Here is a 20635-nt window from a genome sequence, read left to right as displayed (position 1 = left end):
GCAAAGCACTGAATGTAACTGGGCAGGAGATCTGCCTCCCTCCCCTCCTTAAAACAGGTGTAGAAACACCAGGAGAGAAAAAACATAAAGCCTACAACATGCCAGCCTTGATGCAGAAGCAAAACAAAAATCTGCCTGCATTTACAGCTGCCACAGAGGAGGTGGTGGGGAGGAAATAATGCTCAGAAGCCAAAATCTAGCAGAACATGAGGACAAGAAATGTGTTCCTACCTTTCTGTTGTCCTCTAGAAGAGAGCTGGTGGCTGGCTTGTCCTCCCTGCTGCTCCTGGGACAAGAAGAGCAAAGGGTAAGGGCTGCTACCTGCATTTAAAGTTAGACAAGCAATTGTTTAGATAGCTGCTTCCTTTGTACAGAAAAAAAAATCATAGCCTCAAGCTATGAGTGGCTCAAGTCAAGTGCTAATCTGAATTAAGACAGGTATTGCCATGAAAACTTAATCCAGAGCCACCTCCTGCTCTGGAGTGTGTCATGACATCCAGAGCTGAGAATGTTTACTGCCATGCACATAATGCACTGAGAAACCTGGAACTTTGTGGTTGGAAGGACAGGACAAGGTGTACCCAGGCCAGGAGGGACCCAGGGGGCCTCACCCTCACCAAGGCACTTTGCAAGACACAAAATCTCCCACAGAAACAGAGCAGTCAATTCAGGCAACACTCCATCACACCACCCATGAATTAAAATGACTTTGGGAAGAGGAAAATAAAACCAAACCCCAAACCCAACCCAAGTGCTCTCCCCATAGCTAGGATAGCCTGAATTTCCCTCTGCCAACACTTGCCACCCTCAAATCCAGCAGTCACTCACCTTCCTCCAGCTCACTGTGGTTCTCAAAGAGAATCACAAGCTCAGCTCTGTGGTTTTGGACACAAATGAAGGCAAATTCTCCTTCCCTCCATGGAGGCTGCACCTTGGTGATGCATTTCCACTCCCTGCAGACTCCCCCATCAGCACCTGTCCTTCACAGCAGACACACACTGGCTTTGGATTCTCCTCCTGTTGAATCCATCTCTCCAGATGAACAATCAGCTCCATAGCCAAGTATTTCAGCCAGCCCCTCTCCTCTGGAGGCTGATTTCATTTCAGGGTGGGACACAGCTGTGCAAATTCAATGCCAATCCTGCTTTTTCTCCCAGGTTGATGTGTGTGTCAGGTTTCCATCATTGCTATTTTAACCTCCTCCTCCATGTGCTTCTTCATTTAAAACTGCTCCTTCTCCATATCCTTTTTTAGTTCACGTCTTCTTCACATCTTACCCTCCCATTTCTCTATCTTTGTATTTCCCAGCACTGCTGTTTCCCCAAATTTTTTGCATTATTTGTGAAGGATTGTTACAGAATTCCTTCCTGCCCTCTGTGCACACACAAACAGAACAAAATAGCAAGTGACCTTGATAAATTACAGGACTTGAAAAAAAAACCCCACAGCTTCTTTTCCAGCCTACAACAGTTTACTGCAAAGCCATTTTCACCAATTGTAGACAACATAATTACACACACACACACACACTCTCCCCCTCCCAGGTTTGGCTGCCAGCCTGATAAATAAATGCCTATGTTGTAGGAGGGAACATTAGACAGGCAATACTTTAACTCATTATATGAACATTAAAAGGCATATTTGTATTTTAGATACTATTTTCTTGCATTCATAAGCCACTGGAAATATTTTTCTAAATTATATGCTGTAAGAACTCAAAAATGTGTGAAAATTATAGTTCCCCCACCCTATCCCAATGCAACTTGTATTATAAAATAAACTTACTGATAATGCAGCCTTCTCCAGAAACAGAAATTCCAGTGTGTGCATGGGGAGGTTTTTTAAAGGAAGGAGAAAGCTCACACCAGTGATAAATTTGGTCAGTAAAATTACTTTTATTCTTTTTTTTTCTTTTAAATAGAAGGGCTTATACAATTGAGTATAAATATCTTCGAGGAACATGGAAATGAAATGAAAAAAGTATCTGGAAGGAATTCTTTTTATTGAGGAAGAGTTTACATATCTAAGTGTTCACCTACTTTTTGCTGCCTCCTGTTAACAGGCATAATGGAAATATTGCACTGAGCATATGCATGGAAAACACAGCTAACAAAGCAAAGAATATGGTAAATACATTTCATACAACCTTAAAAAAATTGACAGTCATACAACAAATTCTGAAGCACTTTTGTGATCTGCAATCTCAAGATGATGTTCACTGTTCTGAAGTGTTAGCAAACTGACGCTTTTATTTTATTTTCTTTTTTTTTTTTGTAGAAAGATTTTGTATTGGTTCATAAAACCACAGCCTTAAAATTGTTGGCTTTCAGTTACAGAGGTAACAGAGAGGTATCATCTGAATTCACATCAGAGCTTTTGGAACAAAAATGGCAGCAGTACAAGCAGGTGCCTCCTCCAGTGTCCAAACCCCTCTGTGGCTTTGCCATGGCCAAGGAACAGAGCAGAGCAGCCCAGCAGAGCAGCCAGACTTCCCTGGATGCTGTGAGCCAGGCTGGCATCCATTCCCTTGTTTACTGACAGAATGCTCCCCTAAATCCAAAAGGAAGCAGGAGAACCCCAGCTAAGCAAGAGAAGTTCCAACAAGTCTTGTCAATATTGACCCCACCTGGGAATTCTTTAACAGAAGAGGAAAATTCAATTCTCTGACCAACCCTTAGAGTGAATGGATAGAAATGCTGCTCTGGAGATGGGAGACAAAGAAGTTTCCATAATGTGCTGAGCCCACAGTAGAAGGAACGTGTTAGAAAGGATTTACTCCACTGCAGTTCCAACCTGGTTTCCACAAGAGCCCACTCCGAAAAAAAAAGGTCTATTTACAACAATTTCCAGCTGCCTGTGGAAAAGCCAGCCCAGAGGTTTCAAACACCACTGCTGCTTCAGTTCACTGTGTGCACACTGTGGGTCCATGTCAGGAACTCCTGAATAAACCCTGGAGCACAACAGACACAGAGTAGCCTCTGTCCAATATCAAAGTTATGATCAGTGGAAGAGCAGCTTTCACACACTTCAACATTTTATATTGCTCAGGCACTGAGGATCAATTCTCTTCAGCACGAGAATTTGCCACTCTAGGTTTTTGCTGGGGCCATTCCTGCCACATAGCAAAAACTGGGCTACATTTTATCCTTTCACTTCATTACAATTTGAATTTATTTACATACAAAATAAGACAGGAGAAAAAGTTCTTTTAAGTAACCCAACAATGGGCACCTTCCCTTGCAATAAGGATGCCTTAGGCAAGGCAGCCGCATTTACTTCAGGAGCATATATAAAATTCAGTGTGCTGGTATCAAACAAAAACAATAATGTCAGATCATACAATGCCAGTACATTCCAGTGGGCCCTTGACTATTAGGTAAAAAAAAAAAAACCAAAACAAAGCCAAAGAACCAAAAATAAAATTAAAAAAAAAAATCCAAAACTTCTCACCACTTTAGTTCTGTTTAGAATGCTACACAATGAATAAATTATGTCTTTCTGGGATAGTATTTTACTCCTACATCTCAAAGAAATTCCAAGCTAATTAATTAGAGCAAGAAATTACATTGAGCAGGATAACGTTTTAAATGAAAGAAATGACTTAGAAACACCAATCAAAGATAATTTGATTATGATTAGCTGTGCTGAAGTCTAAGTCATTAAAATTGATGAAGAATGTTTTTACACTGGTCTATTCTATGTAATCCATTACCTACACTATGCTCTGTAGTTCAAGTCTAACAAATGGTATCTGATAATTCAATATTGAAGACTAAAATACTTTCAATGCACCATTTGCTCTCCTACACCAACATGTTTCCAATTAAAAAAAAAATAAATCAGTAGCAAGTAGATTTGTGAAATTCTTCACTGGGAGAACTTGAGCTAACATGAAACATCATCCAGATTTTTACCTGCTCACCTTCCACATGGCCAGGTTTAAATATGGCTGCTGCTTTACCCTGAACAGTCACTGTCCCACAAAAGTTACACCCAGGGTTGGTAAGAAATAATTCCCTGTGCTTTCTAACAACTGAGGCTGCCCAAAGGTGCAAGGATTCCTGCCATGCTCTCAGCTGAAGTGGCGAGCCAGACGAGCAGACCTGTAGTCGACACGCAGCTGGACAAAGGAGTGAAGGATGTTCTTGTCCAGGTTAGCAAGTTGTTCTCCTGAGCAAACCTGCTTCAGGTTATCTGGGGCTACAACCAGAAGGTTGCAAAGTGCATGCAGGGTATCAAAGAGCTGTAAGACCAGCGCAATCTGTGGACAAGAGGAAACAAAGGAAAAAAACCAGAAATTAAACTAGAGTTGCTTGAAGTCTTATAACAGAATATCCATCAGGTTGAAGTCTTATAACAGAATATCCATAAGGTTGAAGTCTTATAACAGAATATCCATTTACATCTATCACAGCAGGGGGCTGTGTACAAATCACAAATGGGATGGGACTACTGGGAACAGCCTTGAGCTGGTTTATTTTCCAGCACCAGCCTCATTACATGGTTATGACAATGGGAAGATGCCATCAGCAGACCAAGAACTTAATGCTACACCTTACTTTAAAAGTTTCTTGACCAATCACACAAAGCAAAAGCACATTGACAGTAGTTCTATCCAACCACTATAAGCACAGGTAGCTTTGGTTCAAACAATGCCTGCTTATTTCAAACACAATACCTGCTTGTAAGTCTTAAAACACAATGCACAGAGCTCCTTATTAAGCTTCAAACTTCCTAATATCTCACCAGACATACTTTTCTGCAGCTTAGGGAGTTATTCTAGACAAGCTTTAATACACAAACCATTGTTCTATTTGTCCTTACTTTTCTACTTCTTACATAATTTTTCTGCTGACCAATCTCATGGCTACTGCTCAGCTCTAATCACAGTTCTGCTGCCTCTGAGGCTCTTGGAATCTCTGCTGGTCAGGGTGACCCTGAGATGTGTTAGAAAGTCTCTTTTTTCAGCCCAGCAGTCGAGGAAGGAGTGAATTCCTCTGTTCTGGTTCTCAAGGTTGTTGATTGTTTCTTACTCTAACATTCTTTCTCCAGCCCACCAAGGTCTGTCTAGGCAGGTTGGGTTGAGGCACACTGCCTGTCCTTGGAGCAGTGTTATCTTTTATACTAAAAACCACATGTACATTATTTACAGTAACTTCCCAATACCTATCACCTATGTTAGACAGTGAGCTTCTACTCTAAACCAATCTAAAAGTGTCAACATCACTCAGAAGATGAAGGCTAGGAAGAAGAAGAAGAAGGACAAGGCACGCCCAAATTCCCTCATCTTGGGACCCTGAGCCCCCATTCTGAAAACCCCAAAATTCTACTTTTCACCCTGTGGCAAACTAATTATTATTCTACTTAAACTTTTGAGACTTGTAATTCCTCATATAAGGTTGGTAATTTTTTCCATGGATCAAAATCAAAGGCACAGGGGGTTTTGGGCTCTGTGCCAAGGTCTCTGAGCCCCTGGCAGGGGCTCAAGCCATCCAGGACAGCCAGAGGGATGTCCTGGGTTCCAACATGAGGCCTGTCTTTTGCAGCTTTCCCAAAACCCTCAGATTTTAAGGATTCCCACAGTATCTTCCAAAGATGAGGAGAGAGAGGATTTAGCACCATCACTACCTCCTGATGGACAGGTGTGGTGGTGTTCACAGGAGTCTTAGGATGAGGGAAGAGATGAGAATGTCGACTCCATGTTTCAGAAGGCTGATTTATTATTTTCTGATATATATTACATTAAAACTATATAAAAGAATAGAAGAAAGGATTTCATCAGAAGGCTAGCAAGGAAATGAAAGAATAGAATGATAATAAAATCTTGTGACTGACCAGAGAGTCTGAGACAACTGGACTGTGATTGGCCATTAATTAGAAACAACTCTAGGAGACCAATCCCAGATGCACCTGTTCCATTCCACAGCAGCAGATAACCATTGGTTACATTTTGTTCCTGAGGCCTCTCAGCTTCTCAGGAGAAAAAATCCTAGCAAAGGGATTTTTCAGAAAATATCACAGCTACACAGACAGGCTCACCTTGAAGTCTTTGGCACACTTCCTGTACTCAGCCACGTCACAAATGGCCAGCATTCCCCCCATGCAGCTGTAGGAATATTGCTGGAGGTGCTCATAGATGAGGCGATGGAAACGAACCCCAAACTCCATCAAAACCGTGTCCACGTTCTTGCCATCCATGGAATTCCTGATCTTTTCCACCTGTTTCCTAACATACCCACACACTTTAACACAAGCCTAGATTAAAAAATAGAAAGAAATAAGTAAGAATTAGGTAATCTACTGTGGTGGTGTTTGCAAGGGTCCCAGGACGAGGGAAGAGATGAGAATCTTGACTCCGTGTTTCAGAAGGCTGATTAATTATTTTATGATATATATTATATTAAAAGAAAATTATATACTAAAACTATACTAAAAGAATAGAAGAAAGGATTTCATCAGAAAGCTAGCAAAGAAAAGAATGAATGCTAATACAATATCGTGACTGCTCACAGCCTTGACACAGGTGGCTGTCACTGGTCATCAAATAAAAACAATTTCACATGCTGGGTAAACAATTCTCCAAAACATGAAGAAGCTGAAGTTCTCAGCTTCTCAGGAGAAAAGATCCTGACAAAAGGATTTTTCATAAAATATGTCTGTGCCAATCTACTTTCTTCCACATTGTAAGTTGAACATCAGTTACTAACTTTGATTAATCTCAATGATGTGTTGCAAAAGTTTATTCTCCAATTAATAATTTTCCACATATCTTTTTATTTGCCAAACTAAGGTGCAAAAATGCAAGTAGAAAGATGGATGCAAGACAATATTCAAATAAGTCATAGTTCATAGCAATTCAGAATAGAACATTTTAATCTGGATTTTTAATTTAGTGATCCACCAAAGGGGTGTGATTAAAAACCTCTTGTGAGTCACAATCATAAATCCAAATTAAGAGCCATACAGGGATTTTCACCCTTTCCACAGAGTACCACAGTCTGTGTCCTACTGCTGCACTTCTCCCATTCCCACCTGGTTGTAGGCATTTAGGGAATGCTCTCACTTCTTCCCACTGAGTTTTTTTCCTACTTCTCCCTGCCTTTTTCCCTAATGTGAGCTACCCCAGCAGCCCCTAGGCTGGGATTCAGAGACATTCACTGTGGAGAGAACACTGAAGCAAAATGTTCATGCTGTACCTGTGATGCTTTGCCACTTTCCTGCCATTCTGAGAGGAAAAAGCACCCAGCAACTGAAGAGTACCTGATAACTGATTTTCTGAAACTGATAGCTTAAAGCTAATTATCAGCTAAAAGCCTTGTTCCAAATTTGGGCCTCTTGGGAGGGGAAAGAATGTGCCAGTTCCTCCAGCACCCACTGATTTGTGTCTGACACTAGACAAAAACTACTCATGTTCCTTTTCAGCTTGACAAAATAGTCCAGAACAGAGTTTGGAGGTGTTTGGTGCAAGATGGAAGTAAATTAAGTAAATGCACATGTTGTCTAATGGGGGTTTGGTAAGGAGCATCTTGTGCCTGAGAACACTCATGAGCTGAGACTTTGGTTACTTACATTTGTATATTGAATCAAAACATTGTTCTCATCTTCTGGTTTGAAATCTGTCTTCTTTTGCTCTGCAGCCAAGATGTGCTTCATCTGTCCAATCATACAATTCAGTGTCCTTTAAAGTTACAAATACAGATGGTGTTTTGAAGGCAACTTTTTCATTTCCTTGACTTTTGTATTTATATATACTGACACAATTCTGGACAAAACTAAGCAGCATGAAGCAATGAGGGAAAAAACCCATTTTTCTGTAGAGAAGATTTTATGAAAGCAGTTAGAAAAAGGAGCACCAGCCAAAAAAAAAATCCTAAGAACTCTTTCCTCCAAGTTCAGTGTCTTGGAGCAGAGCATGCAGCCTGCTGGCCTGCTGCTTTTAAAGGGGACATGTGAATTGTGAGGTAATCCGTTCAAATCCAGCTAGCTCTTCAGAGGAATTGGACAGCATCCTTCAGAGAGAATCAGAAGGAAGCATTCCAAGGAGTTTAGCAGAATTAGATCACATTGCATATTAGTCAGAAGCAAGCCTCAGAAAACACTTGGAAAATGAAGGAAGGGTGAGGGCAAAGAAGAAACTTCTTCCTTTGCCAGAGCTTGGTATTTTTTCTCTTGCTCCCAGAAATCTAATGGAGTTTTACAGCATCAATTATTTCTCCTTTATAGGATTTATCTGTTCAGAACATTATCTAAGGTCAAGGCTCTGCTTTCCTTCGAGTCCAAAGCAAAGGTCAAGCAGCAAAGCAGAGACAGAGGCTGCAAACCTCTCCCAGTATCCCCCTGGGCCAGGAACATCCCCCTGGCTCTCTTCTCTTCCCCTCCCCTGTCATTCACCCCCCTCATCCCCCCAACCTGCCCAAACAAAACTGTCAGGGACGTTCCAGACCTTGAAGGATTCAAGCTGGGGTGGGGTGGAGAAGATTACATGCAAGCAGAGAGGGAAAAATCTCCTTTTATTCCTGTGTATAGAGCTCAGGCTTGTATTTCAGATCTACTTTGTTCCAAGTCCACATACCAGCAGAAATTTAAAGAAATAATATCTTGCATTCTCCTCAATTTTCATTTAGACTAAATACTCCCAGAAGGATGTTTACACAAAATACATACTGAGAGAAAACCAGCTGAATTAATTCTGTTTGGCTAATAAATCACTTTTACTGAGATAGATAATTGCTGTGAATGGTTTTCAAGAAGCTGCACTTGAACTTTTCCAGATTAGATAAAGGTGAAACCATCAATGTTTCAAAATTTTGCTTTATTTTTTAAACTCATTCCTTTAAGCAGGACAATCAATTCTCAACAGCATCAGTGGCACCACAAAGCAGCACAAAACAGCCCCACAAACACATTTTACATGGAATGTTCATCTCAAAACTCATCTCCCTTTTTTTATGTGCTGAAACACATTTTTTTTTTAAATTCCTCATCAACAAACCTTTGATTATACTGTCTTCTGACAAGAACTTGTTCTCCTAAGTCTTTAAGAAATTTATTATTTAACACAAACAGATACAAACCACTGTAATACTGATGACTGACCTGTATCTATCTACATCTGAGCTTATGGCCTCAGTGCTTCAAGTGCTTCCAAATTCATGTTTAAACCTCTAAGGTCACCTACAGCAGGAGCAGCTAAAATCTCAATTGCCACCTTACACTCCCTATTTCCACCTTCTCCTTGCACTTGCAGAAAATAATACCCCAAATCAGAAGTAGGGCATCACACAACAGCTCCATTTCCTAATATGAAGTTCGTTAGTTTATTATTTTCCTCTGCTGCAAAACAGCTGTGATTTTAATTTGCAATTTTTATAGCTATCCCCTCATTTTTATTCTGAGAAATAGAAAAAAGATTAAATGAGTCACAACCTCAAAGCAAGTCAATGTCAGAATCAAAATTATTCCAGGTCTCCAGACTTCCACGACTCGGTCTAATCCATAGCACTGCACAGATCCCAGCAAATCATTTAACCTATTTTTGTCAAACCTTGCTCCTAATGGAAATCCTGCAAGTGCTTAACCTATTTCAATCATCATTTCTCCCTCTTTCAAAGTAGAAAAACACCAGTTTGAGACAATAAGGTAAGAGTGAATTACTGCACTCTTTCAACATAAGCAAAATCCTTTAACATCCTACCAGAAGCATTTTTGGGTCAGAAACCTGCCATGGAAAACATGACCCTCTAGCCACACAAAATCTAAATTTCCTGTGCACAATAATGGTGTTTATCTGTTTAAAAAAATTAAAATATCAATTTTGAGTTGAGGAAAAATTCATGTTTAAAAGGCCAGTTAACATATATCACAAAGGTGTGGTTTAAAAAAAAAAAAGATTAAGAGAAAGTTTTAATCTCTACTTGCCTATCAATGCCCATATCCAGCTTCACTTCCATTTGTTCTATGATATCCTTTTTCTTCTGAAGGCATTCAGATAATTTAGGAGAAGAACTGCAACAGTAAAGAAGATGTGTGACAGTATTAAAACATCAAAACTAATTTCTCTGCTGGGTTTGCTGCTTCCAACAGAATTTAGTGAAGATTTCCCACCCCAGCAGGAAAAGGGCACAGCCACAAACCCCCTTGAGTCCCACTGGAATGCAGCAGCAAAATCTCCATGGAGCAACATGTTCTTCCTCATTATCAGTATTCCTAGAGCTCACCCTCTCCCATTTGTTTCCAAAGGAACCAATTTGTTTAAACTTCCCTTCTTCCCCCTCCCACAATATCAAGTTGAACTACTCCAAGCATAAACTCCTCTTAATAGAGATGAAAAATGAAAAAAAAAATTGCTTTCTTCCCAAAAAAAAAAAGACCAGAGGAAATGTTAATCATAAAAAAGGTACCTGATCAGTGGCATCAGATGATCATTGAACTGCTTGTCAAATAAATGGAAAATAGTATTGGCCTGGTGGACAACATCCAAGAAATAAAGATTCGCGTTCTTTGAATCAGAAGAGGGAATGCCTGAAGCAAAGGAGGTTTCATTAGAATTGTAACGATATGCAGTTCTTATAATTAGCATGATGACTTTTTAAATATGCAGATTTTTTTCATGAATGCTTAAATCACAGGCTTAGAGTTTCAAAAATTTACCACGGTGCCATATATAGAATTCTTTTTGTAGCTATATTGGTAACAAGCATAAGAAATACCTAACTGGTAACATTTCTGATGGCAAAACAGAGCAGTCAATTTAAAAACTCCTTCAGAATGTGAGTTTGATGCTGTCTTGCAAGACAGACAGGTTCTCACTGTCAAGATTTTAACTTCTTTAAACAAGCAGTTTTCTTATTTACAGTCCCTCTAAGCACACAAATATACAAACAAGCATGGAATTCCTATAAACATTGTGATTTAATACAAAAATATTCGCCTGTTATGACACAGAATACAGAGGAAGGGAATGCTGATGTCCCAATTTCTATGACAAAAATGTTTCTAAAGACAGAAGCGCGTTTCCATCTGCGCATCAATTCCCCAAATGAAAGTTACACTTTAGAAACCATGAAATGTCAACCCCCCAACACACAAAACAGATTTAATTTAACCAACACATCCTGAACAAGGCCAATCAATAAGGCATAGCAAAGATCATCTGCACAGAAAGGCCAAGGAGATGAAATGCTCAGGAAATTCTGTACTCACCAGCAAGGCCTGTTTCTAATGCATAATCGATGTGTTCAGTACATAAGAACTCTACAAGCATAGAAAAAATTCTGAAAGCATTCTTGGGTAAGTCAGAGGGATCAGAGAGCTTTAAAGAAAAAGAAAAAAAATATCCTAAAGGTCAGTTCTACATAGATTTGAAAGTTTATTGGATATTGCATAGGGGATAAGCTTAAAATGTAACAGGTATTCCAGAATAATTGGAATTTTACTCAAAATGAAAAGTATCCATACAGAGAATTATTCAGGAACAGACTGTAATAGCAATAAACCCTTCAGCATTTACAAGTAAACTGAAGCTACAACAGGATGCTACAATAAGCAAAAGTGTTAACAGTTTCTAATAATAATTATTAAGGGTAATAATAAAAGAAGATATTAATTAATAATCCTTACAACAGTTTTCCCGATGCAGTCTCAGAACTGCCTAACCTGCATGCCACTGGATGCTGGGAAAATGCACACAGAAGAGATTACTCTATGTATACCCTGTATTTTTTATTCTTTTAACACTCTCCTGGCACTGGCCACAGTGAGGAGCAGGACACTGGGTTAGCTGGAGCTCCAGTTTGTGCTCTTTTAGCACTGCAGCAAAAATAATGCAGCTGAACCTGGGCTACATTTAGCACAGTTCAGCTGGAGTCAATGGAGCATGAACACTTTTATTAAGTGCAGCAATGGCCACATTTACACTCAGCATCTGGACTTTGATGAGCTGTAAGCAACATGGGATTTTGGACAGCAACCTGTCAGTAAATCCCTTTTCTAAAGAAAAACGTGACAGGGCTTTTGTACCTAGGAAAACCAGCTTTGGTTCCTAAGGAATTAGGTGAAGACTTTTATAAAGCTTCAAGGAAGAAAGATTAATACTGCAACTGCAGGTAATTTACACAACAGTCACAAATATTTCTGCTGTATTTGCCCCCAAAAAACTCAAAAACCCAACAACAGAGATTTCCAAACAGTGAAATATTTCAATATATGGCTACATCAAAATTACCAATTTATTGTTCCTAAAGCAGTCACAGCTGGCAGAACCCTGCACACATCTGCTATGTGACATAAACACCACAATTAGTTAGCCAGGGACTAACTTATCTTTTGTCAACAGTGAGTTGCTTTGACCACAAACCCCTAAATTCTAAAATCCTAATTCTGGAAATCTCCTTATGTGCCAAGATCCATTGGGGTTTCCACTCAAATAGAATTCTTCTGAAATAATTTATATTATATCTGATCTCAACAGAAACAAAAGGTTGTGCACATGTGGAAAAAAACACAGTTTATATCATGAATTTAACAACTGCTTCTAGCAACTATGATGTTGAGAAAAATAATGATCCACCTGCTTGCCTTAGAGCACTGATTCTCACCCTGAGGAAGGTGGTGATCCCAAGGGTGTCCAGGTAAAAGTCTGTACCCTGTTCTGTCTTTGGCTCCACTCAGTTTAAAAATTTTAAAACATCTGAAGTTTTTCTGCCATAAGCTCATTGAGAATGTTAAAGGAATTTCCTAGAAATCAGTGTGTTTAGCTAATAAAAAAATATCACATTTAAGTCTGCAATTAAATTTCAAAGGTCTTCATTTACACCAAGTACCAGAGAAATATGATTGACAGGCAGTAAAGCCAGCAATTTAATCAGAAGTAAAATACCTTTTTCATGTTAGACTGAAGCATTTAAAGAACTGTAGAGGGTTACCAAGGTAAGTAATGTTTAAGACTATTCCTCTCAGCATTTTATTGGTGATCATTCACTAATGTAAGAAGAAATTACACTTGAGGCAGGAAAACAGCTGTTGAACAGTGTATTTTAAAAGCAGGAAAAGAAAACCACACTAAATGTTTCTCAGGTTTTGGGTCTTATTTAGTAAGAAAAGCAATGCAGCCAGTAGGTTTAACCATCCCCACTTCTTCCAAAACCAGCCAGCATTAATACTCCCAAATTACAACTAGATCCACATGGAAAAACAAACCCTCAGCCTCCACTGTGGCTCCATTTCCATGAAAAACACAAGAGACAACTGAAATATCCTTTCCTTTCCAAATCTACAACAACCTTCCTATCACACCTCAACCAAAAACATGAGCTCAAGACTTAATCTCACACACAAAATGATACCACACAAGGGAGGTCACAGGAAGCAAACTTACCCTGTGACATCTTTCAAAAGCTTGCTTGGTTTCTTGCAAAAGGTTAACCACCACTTCTTGGGACAGGAAGGTTTCCCCATGTGTGTCAATGCTTGGCCCCAGGGGTAAGTTTGTTCGTTGCCTTAGTCTCTCTTTGAGGTCTTGAATACTGGAACAAAGACAAACCCCAAGAAGATTTCACCAGGTGGAATTTTGCACACAAAACTCAACAACAATTTAGCATCTTTTAGTTGTTAACTCAAAAAACAGGACCCAAGACACAGTTTAGGATGTGCAAGCATTAAGACAAGTCTTGCAAGCTTTAAAAACAAAACTTGGCAGTAAATGCAAAACTACCACCTCTGATTCCATGGTCAACTGTGTTCTGGAATGGCACATTCACACATGGGAGCAGCTATTCATTCCCTTGTGGGATGAGTGATTTCACTGGAATCCTGCAGCACTTCTGCTCTCTGGACAGATTTAGCCTCCATCCTCTCTGTCACCTTGCAAACACTAATGAGAGCTTCCTATCTCATCCACACCCACAAATCCTCTCATCCTCATCCATTATCTCAGCAGTTCTTTATTTAGTCAAGCATGCTTCAACACATTTCCATGCATAAAACAACCCATACAGTTACGCACCACAATAAATTTAATTTTCCCCAAGAAAATTAAATTTTCATCTTTGCCTTTTTTTTAATTACTTCACTACTGCTTTTTCCATATCATTCCTCATTCCTGACACACTGAACCCAGCAGCTCTTTGAAAGGTGCAGTAGCCTTAGTACCTCTGCTTCACACAATTTTTAATACTTCCTATCCCACTTCTCACTACTCCTTCATTAGTTTTTCTACCCTGAGGATAATGAAGTCTTGTTTTACCTTTCTCTAAGTCCATTGCATCTTCTGGGCTCACTAAGAGCTTTCTCACTGACATTGCTATGGTCTTTTCCCCTTCCTAGGTCTTGGGAGGGGACCACAAGACCTGGGCAGGTGAAAAAAAATGTATGCTTTTAGATACACACATATACATGCTTTAGGTACCTTAGTTTTGCTTCAGTCCTTTTGTGGATCTGGATCCTAAGTTGAAACATAGGTTTAACTGGTATTTTTCATTTCCAGTATGTACAAATACCATGCACTGAGTACATTTCACATGTACTGAGAGCAACACATTTTTGAGCAGAACATAAAGTGAAAGCAAATTATAAAAAGCTGTAGGTCTTTGGCAGTTCATCACTGTGCATCTGACATGGCAAATACAGCCTTTCTCCCCTCACCACCTCCCTTCCACTTCAAAATTATCAAACTTCCCCAAAGGAACTTACCCTCCGGTGCCAATGGACCTCTTCTGGTGGTTTTTGGAATCATAATAGCGCTGCAGAATCATTGCACTCCTACTTTTCAAATAGCCAATTTCCACCTCAATGTAATTCTCCAAGTAGGAAATGAAAATGGCCTTGATAAGCTTAGACAAGAAAGTCTGCTTATCAGTACCCAAGTTAAATTCCATCAATTTGCTTGACAGATTAGTGGTTCTTTATGCAAAAGAAACAAAGAAGGGAAGGGGAGGAAAAGGTTGAATGTGGATGAATTACAGCATTACCCGTTTGTAAAGTACACAGAATGAATTACACATTACACATTTGTAAAGTACAACACAACAGAACCCTGATGGTGATTAAGACTTGGAGCAGTTTCACATTTAAGTAAAGAATTTCACATAATTCATGTTTAATTACACACAGCTCCACTGCAATCAAGTTGCCAGTGAGATGGGGAGGACTGGCTTTTCCACAGTTTTAAAATTACTCTTGAAGATCACAATAATACCCATTGAAAATAATAATGGCCATTTTAAATTTTCCTTAGGAAACCCATCATTGTAAAGGCTAATAGACATAAAAAATTTACAGCTTTGATGAGAAGTTTACATTTTTGGCTCCTTTTTCTTGACAATAATTCTGTTTATTTTCCAATAGCTTCAATCCAATAATTTCATCATTGATATATACATACCTTGTATATAGATCATAGAGGTTTTTAAGATACTGTTCTGCATCTGATTTCCTGTGTTCTTCCAGCTGGTCCTTCACATAACTCTGCAAAATTTGGTACATCTGTTAGAAGATTAACTGACAAGCAAATGAAATACTCACTACTTCCTAGATTATATGGAATTTCCTGCACAGTGTAGATCTTACTTAAAGGAAATTCATCTTTCCTTTGGTTTTACATCTCTAATTTACACTTCCTGCATTATCCACAGAGGGGGTTAAACACTTGTAGAAGTGATTTAATACTACAAAACAGTAATGTGTGAAGCAAAGACAAAAGACAGATGGCTTTGAAAATATGTCTGACCAACTAACACAAAATCCCCTTTAAGAATCAAAAGCACCAGAGGCCTCAGAGCATTTCTGCAGTGGACAAGGCAAAGGAGATGGTTACATATTTGCTTATCATAATACATACACAAAGCAGATACAAGCCTAGAGCCTTCTTATCATTTGAACAAAATATAATATTTGAACAAAAATATAATTTAGCATAAAATACTAATTCAAAACTGACACACGAAATTGGGGGTGAAACACAAGCTCAATCTCTACACTATGAGAACAACATCTACAGGGAAATTGCTTTTTGCAAGGAAAGTCTTGCTGTTGGACTTTAGGAACTTAAGTGGATCTATTTGCAGGATGAAAAACTTAGCATTTTCAATTACTCTAGATTTTCATAAATATTGCATTAACTGCAAGTCAGTACTCACAACATAAAAGATTTTCACTTATTCAATGCTAACCTCACACACAACACCCAAATGCAGGAATGAGCAAATTAAAGATATGAAATGTGGAAGTTCTTTTCCTGACATATTCTTGGTAGGGAGCATAGAGAAGAAATCAAACTTGTGTATGACATCTCATGAATTACCCAATGAACACAGCAATTCCCTAATGATTTTAATATTGAGTTTGAGTATTTGCAGTCACCCTGTATTCAGAGCACAAGGAGATTTATTTGATATGGGCTTGAGTATCTGTCCTAATTGTTACAGAGCAATGAGGTGATTCTACACCCTTATACAAAGATTACAAATACTGTAAATTCTCATTAATTCCTATTATCAGGTGAAATATTTTTTTATTAAGAGGTGCCTCAATGAACTTCAACATGTTAAAATTTAAAATACCTGAAGTTTAACTTCAAAGATATTTTGAATGAGTTTGGCTAGCACGGTCTCTGGATTGCTGAAGATTTCTCCAACTTGCTTATTCACTCTCTGGCAGAGAATGGCAGCATCTTCAAAGACATCATTCCTCAGGAATGCACCCTAGGGATTGAGAAGCACATTTTAGAATATATTTCCAACAACCTATAGGACTAAATAAATCAATAATGTAATGTAAATAAAGAAATGATGTAAAACAAAGTGCATTACCTCTTGACACTGTTTTATGTACACATCAACACAGTGGGAATAGCCCTGTGAAAGGAGCAAAACAATGTTAGAGCAGGATGTTCATGTTTCCAGAGCAAAACAAAATCAAGGAAATACAAAGCTTGTGAAAAAGTTAATTAAAAAAAACAAAAAACAAACAGAATTCATTCAAAGCACAGACTTTTCCAAACTCATTTTTCTCACATCTCTAACATAACTCCACTTACCACCACTCTACATGGATCTATACCTCAAGTTTCAACATTCTTTCTCAAGCATGAAAGTCAGGTCACCCCCATGCAAGAGAAGATTATCTTAGAAAGTTCCCCACTGATGCTGCCCCCAATCCCCCTCATCTCTCTCCTGTATTCCCCTGCACTTGATTTCAGATTGAGCACCTCAGTCCTGAAGTGACACATTATCTGACATGAGGGTTGTGCCCACACAAATACCTTCACTCAAAACAGGCACTTATTGTGCTGTGAGTTGATTTTATTCACATATTAAATTAAGCCCCTCAGCTTTTACCTTAAAGTGAAGCAAAACTGCTGCTACTTCTCTCATCCTGGAGATTTCTCCTCTGCGCTGAGCACTGGTAAACTCTTGAATTAACTGGCACTCTAAATCGTGGTACTTACCTGGAGAGAAAAGGGGATAACAACAAAAACCCATCAGGCTACAGAATTCAGGCAAAAACTGTAATACTGACAGTATTGCTTACTTCTTTAATCATCTTTAACAATTCAAATACAGCAATATGGATTGAACTGGATAGATAACTTACTTGCTATCTTTGATTTTACTTCAGAAAACCTGTTAACAACAACAAAAAAAAATAGCATGATTAAATTCAAATCCACATCACATGAGAAATCACAGGCATCCTGGATCATGAACAGCAGGCACTCTGCTTAAAAATGAAAACATGCAGCACAAAGACGACAGAAAAGTTCCCTAAAAACCTACAAGCATCTAATTCAAATCTAGCATTAAGTCAGCAAAGCAAAATTATCCCATTAAAAGTCTGTTAAGCAGTTTAGGATGTGTATGTAAAGATGATCCTACAACATGAGCGCGTGAACACAAATTTGAGAATAGAGGAGAGAGAAATAAGCACACAATCCAGCTCAAAAGCTCCATGAATCCCTAAGCACAGCACCAAAAGGGGAGACAAGGGAAGCATCAGAAAAATCATAGCTGTGTGAAGATTTACTTTCTTAAAAAGATGTTCAGATAGATTTTTACCTGTCAAAAGGCAGTTCCTGCGCAATCAAATGCAGTTTCTGAATAATATCAGCTGCCTCTTTAATCTGGCGAGAGGAAAACATGACAGAGTCATTAAAGAAGGTCTGATTTTGGGCTGTTCCTTTCCTCCCCCTGCACTGTCCAATTTTCATACACAAAGTCCCTATCTCTAAAGCTGGTTGAGTTGACATACCCGTGGAAGAGATCAGCCCCTCCAAGTTCCCATATGTACTTTTAAGATGCTTAAGGTATTTTTCTTTAACATAAAGTAATATAGGTCAAAATGTGATGAAAAGTCACATTACATGTTCCCATTGGGGATGTCTGGGGAGGTGTGTGAGCTGTCTGGACAAACAGCTCATACCAAAAAAAGCCATGACCATGCTTGGCATGGAGAGGGGAAAAAGGGGGAATAAAACAGAGAATTCTCCCAAAGAAGGAGAAATGTAATATGGATTAGAAACTCTGAGGTCCAAAGCAAAAATCAAGATGGAAGTCAGGTAATTACAGAGCTACAAGATAAGAATAGCTGCATGACTACAGAAGTTAATGAACAGGTACCACAGCATGCAAATCTGTGCTCTGCTCTGGGCAGCAGAACCTTTTATCAAGTATTTTTCCACCATCAGTCAGCACAGGAAGTGCATCTAAGCAGTGCTTAGTGACTGCTTTGCTAGGCTGAATAAAATGATGGAAAACACAAATTTCAAAATGTGGGGAAGGCTTCAGGCTGCAACTGAACTTGAGTGGATTTAAGCAGTGCTGCCTGGGCCAAACCTGACACAACTGGAGCACATCTCCAGGAGCAGCTGAGGGGGCTCAGCCTGGAGAAAAGGAGGCTCAGGAGGGACCTTCTCACTCTCCAAAATTCCAGGGAGCAGCCAGGGGGATTTGGCTCTGCTCCCAGAGAACAAGGGACAGGACAAGAGGAAACAGACTCAAGTTGTCCCATGGGAGGTTTAGATTCACATAAGAAAAAAATTCTTCATGGAAGGGGTTGTCACTGGCACAGCTGCCCAGGGCAGTGGTGGAGTGCCCATCCCTGGGGGATTTCCAAGCCATGTGGATGTGGCACTTGGGGACATGGGTTAGTGGTGGCCTTGGCAGTGCTGGGGGAAAGGTTGGGCTCGAGAGTCTCAGAGGTCTTGTGCAACCTGAATTATTTGATGACTAAAAGCTTTATAAGCTGGCACAATGGAGAACATGCAGAATTTGCAGTTTATCTTGTTCCTCCAATTAGTGATGATCCAGGGAACTGAAGTGAGAGGGAAGGAAGTAATGAAATCCTATTCTGCCACCACTTAGAGCAGGCTGGATTAAAACTTTTCAAGAATAGAAGCAGACACACAGGTAAGAATAGAGAGCACAGGCATCACACCAGGCTGGTTGTTCAGCAAAAATAGGGGCACTCAAAGTGTATCCATTCTGACTATTAAGAGCAGCTTATGTTTTGAACTGTCAGCTTACAATAGCCTCTTAAGGCAGAAGCTGCTACACTCCTCAAATAAATCCAATGAAAGAGCAGTTATTTCTATTAGCTTGCAGCAACATTAATACCTAACAACTGGGATCTGTGCAATTGTCCATATATTAGCAGTTATTCACCAAAGCTGCAAAATCAAAACAAACAAACAAACAAAAAAAAACAACCAAGAATTCCCACAAACACAACATTTTCTTTGTTTCTTCTTCACACAATAGCTGTTAACTAACTTAGATTTTATTGAACTCAGGACTTTTTCTATGCACAAGAGAAGCCATGACAAATCAATTCTCCACAGTTTCTGCTTAAACCAGGACATCTTTAATTTTTAATTGAATCAGGTTTCTGTAAACCATTAAAACCAAAATAAATATTGATTTTTTAAAATACAACTTAATGGCTATAATGTATCTGGGAAAAAAACAACTGAAAAATCATAGAGAACTAGTGGCAAGGGAGAATTTTAACACAAAACATGCACAAGTGAAAAGGCAGAATGAAATAATATTAAGTACAGAACATAAACAGAGAAATGGGCATAAGAATAAGAGTAAATATATTAAGCAGGACAACGTTATTGAATGATAAACAAGTGAGCTGCTGATCATTTTGACAGTTTAATTGTGTTGGAGTGATTTGCTCACCTCAAGAATCTTTAGTACAGGAGAAAGGTTGGTTAGCTAGCAGCACAAGGGAAATTCTAAGGATTCAGAGGGTGAAGACACAATGCACAGAAAGGGGACAAGCCAGCAAGGAAAATCTTCACAGAGGTAAGTCAGAAATTGCTCAGTATGGCTGGGAGAAAGTGGGAAGCAACAAATGGAGTGCAGGGAAAGAAAGGAATCCAACAGATTTTAAGAACAGACACTATTGAGAAAAGTATCAATTAGAAGATAACTGTACTATGTTCTTTTTTGTGCCTCTCCTCTCACAGTGTCCCCTCAATGTCTCAAAGAAAAGCCCACACTTGTGAGGGCTGGCAGAGCACAAAAAATCATAACACCCTCTAAAACATTATCTAAAACCCCCATCAGTTTGAAGATCAGAAGACACTGGCAAAGCACTAAGGCTTCACATTTAAGAATGTTTGTTACTATCTCAT

General features: G+C 39.1%; 1 protein-coding gene across 2 annotated transcripts in view; it reads right to left on the bottom strand.

Moving 5' to 3' along the window:
• Nucleotides 1-1871: 1871 nt before the first annotated feature.
• The window catches only part of EXOC5 (exocyst complex component 5), a 28359-nt gene continuing 9595 nt past the window's right edge, over nt 1872-20635 (bottom strand). Inside the window, exons 5-19 of one of the 2 annotated variants that reach the window (XM_036384052.2) lie at nt 18051-18115; nt 17590-17618; nt 17334-17443; nt 16806-16850; nt 16557-16697; nt 15380-15462; nt 14689-14898; nt 14405-14440; nt 13376-13523; nt 11203-11311; nt 10401-10521; nt 9919-10005; nt 7570-7678; nt 6040-6255; nt 1872-4261 (exon numbers count right to left, since the gene is read on the bottom strand). In XM_036384052.2, coding sequence (XP_036239945.1) covers nt 4073-4261; nt 6040-6255; nt 7570-7678; nt 9919-10005; nt 10401-10521; nt 11203-11311; nt 13376-13523; nt 14405-14440; nt 14689-14898; nt 15380-15462; nt 16557-16697; nt 16806-16850; nt 17334-17443; nt 17590-17618; nt 18051-18115 — 1698 coding nt within the window. In that variant the 3' untranslated portion in view covers nt 1872-4072. The remainder of the gene's footprint in view (nt 4262-6039; nt 6256-7569; nt 7679-9918; nt 10006-10400; nt 10522-11202; nt 11312-13375; nt 13524-14404; nt 14441-14688; nt 14899-15379; nt 15463-16556; nt 16698-16805; nt 16851-17333; nt 17444-17589; nt 17619-18050; nt 18116-20635) is intronic. The other variant, XM_036384053.2, reaches the window with a different exon arrangement.

This window comes from Molothrus ater, chromosome 6 (assembly GCF_012460135.2).
Source record: "Molothrus ater isolate BHLD 08-10-18 breed brown headed cowbird chromosome 6, BPBGC_Mater_1.1, whole genome shotgun sequence".
NCBI classification, from domain to species: Eukaryota; Metazoa; Chordata; class Aves; order Passeriformes; family Icteridae; genus Molothrus; species Molothrus ater.
This window is presented reverse-complemented; position numbering and strand designations above follow the sequence as displayed.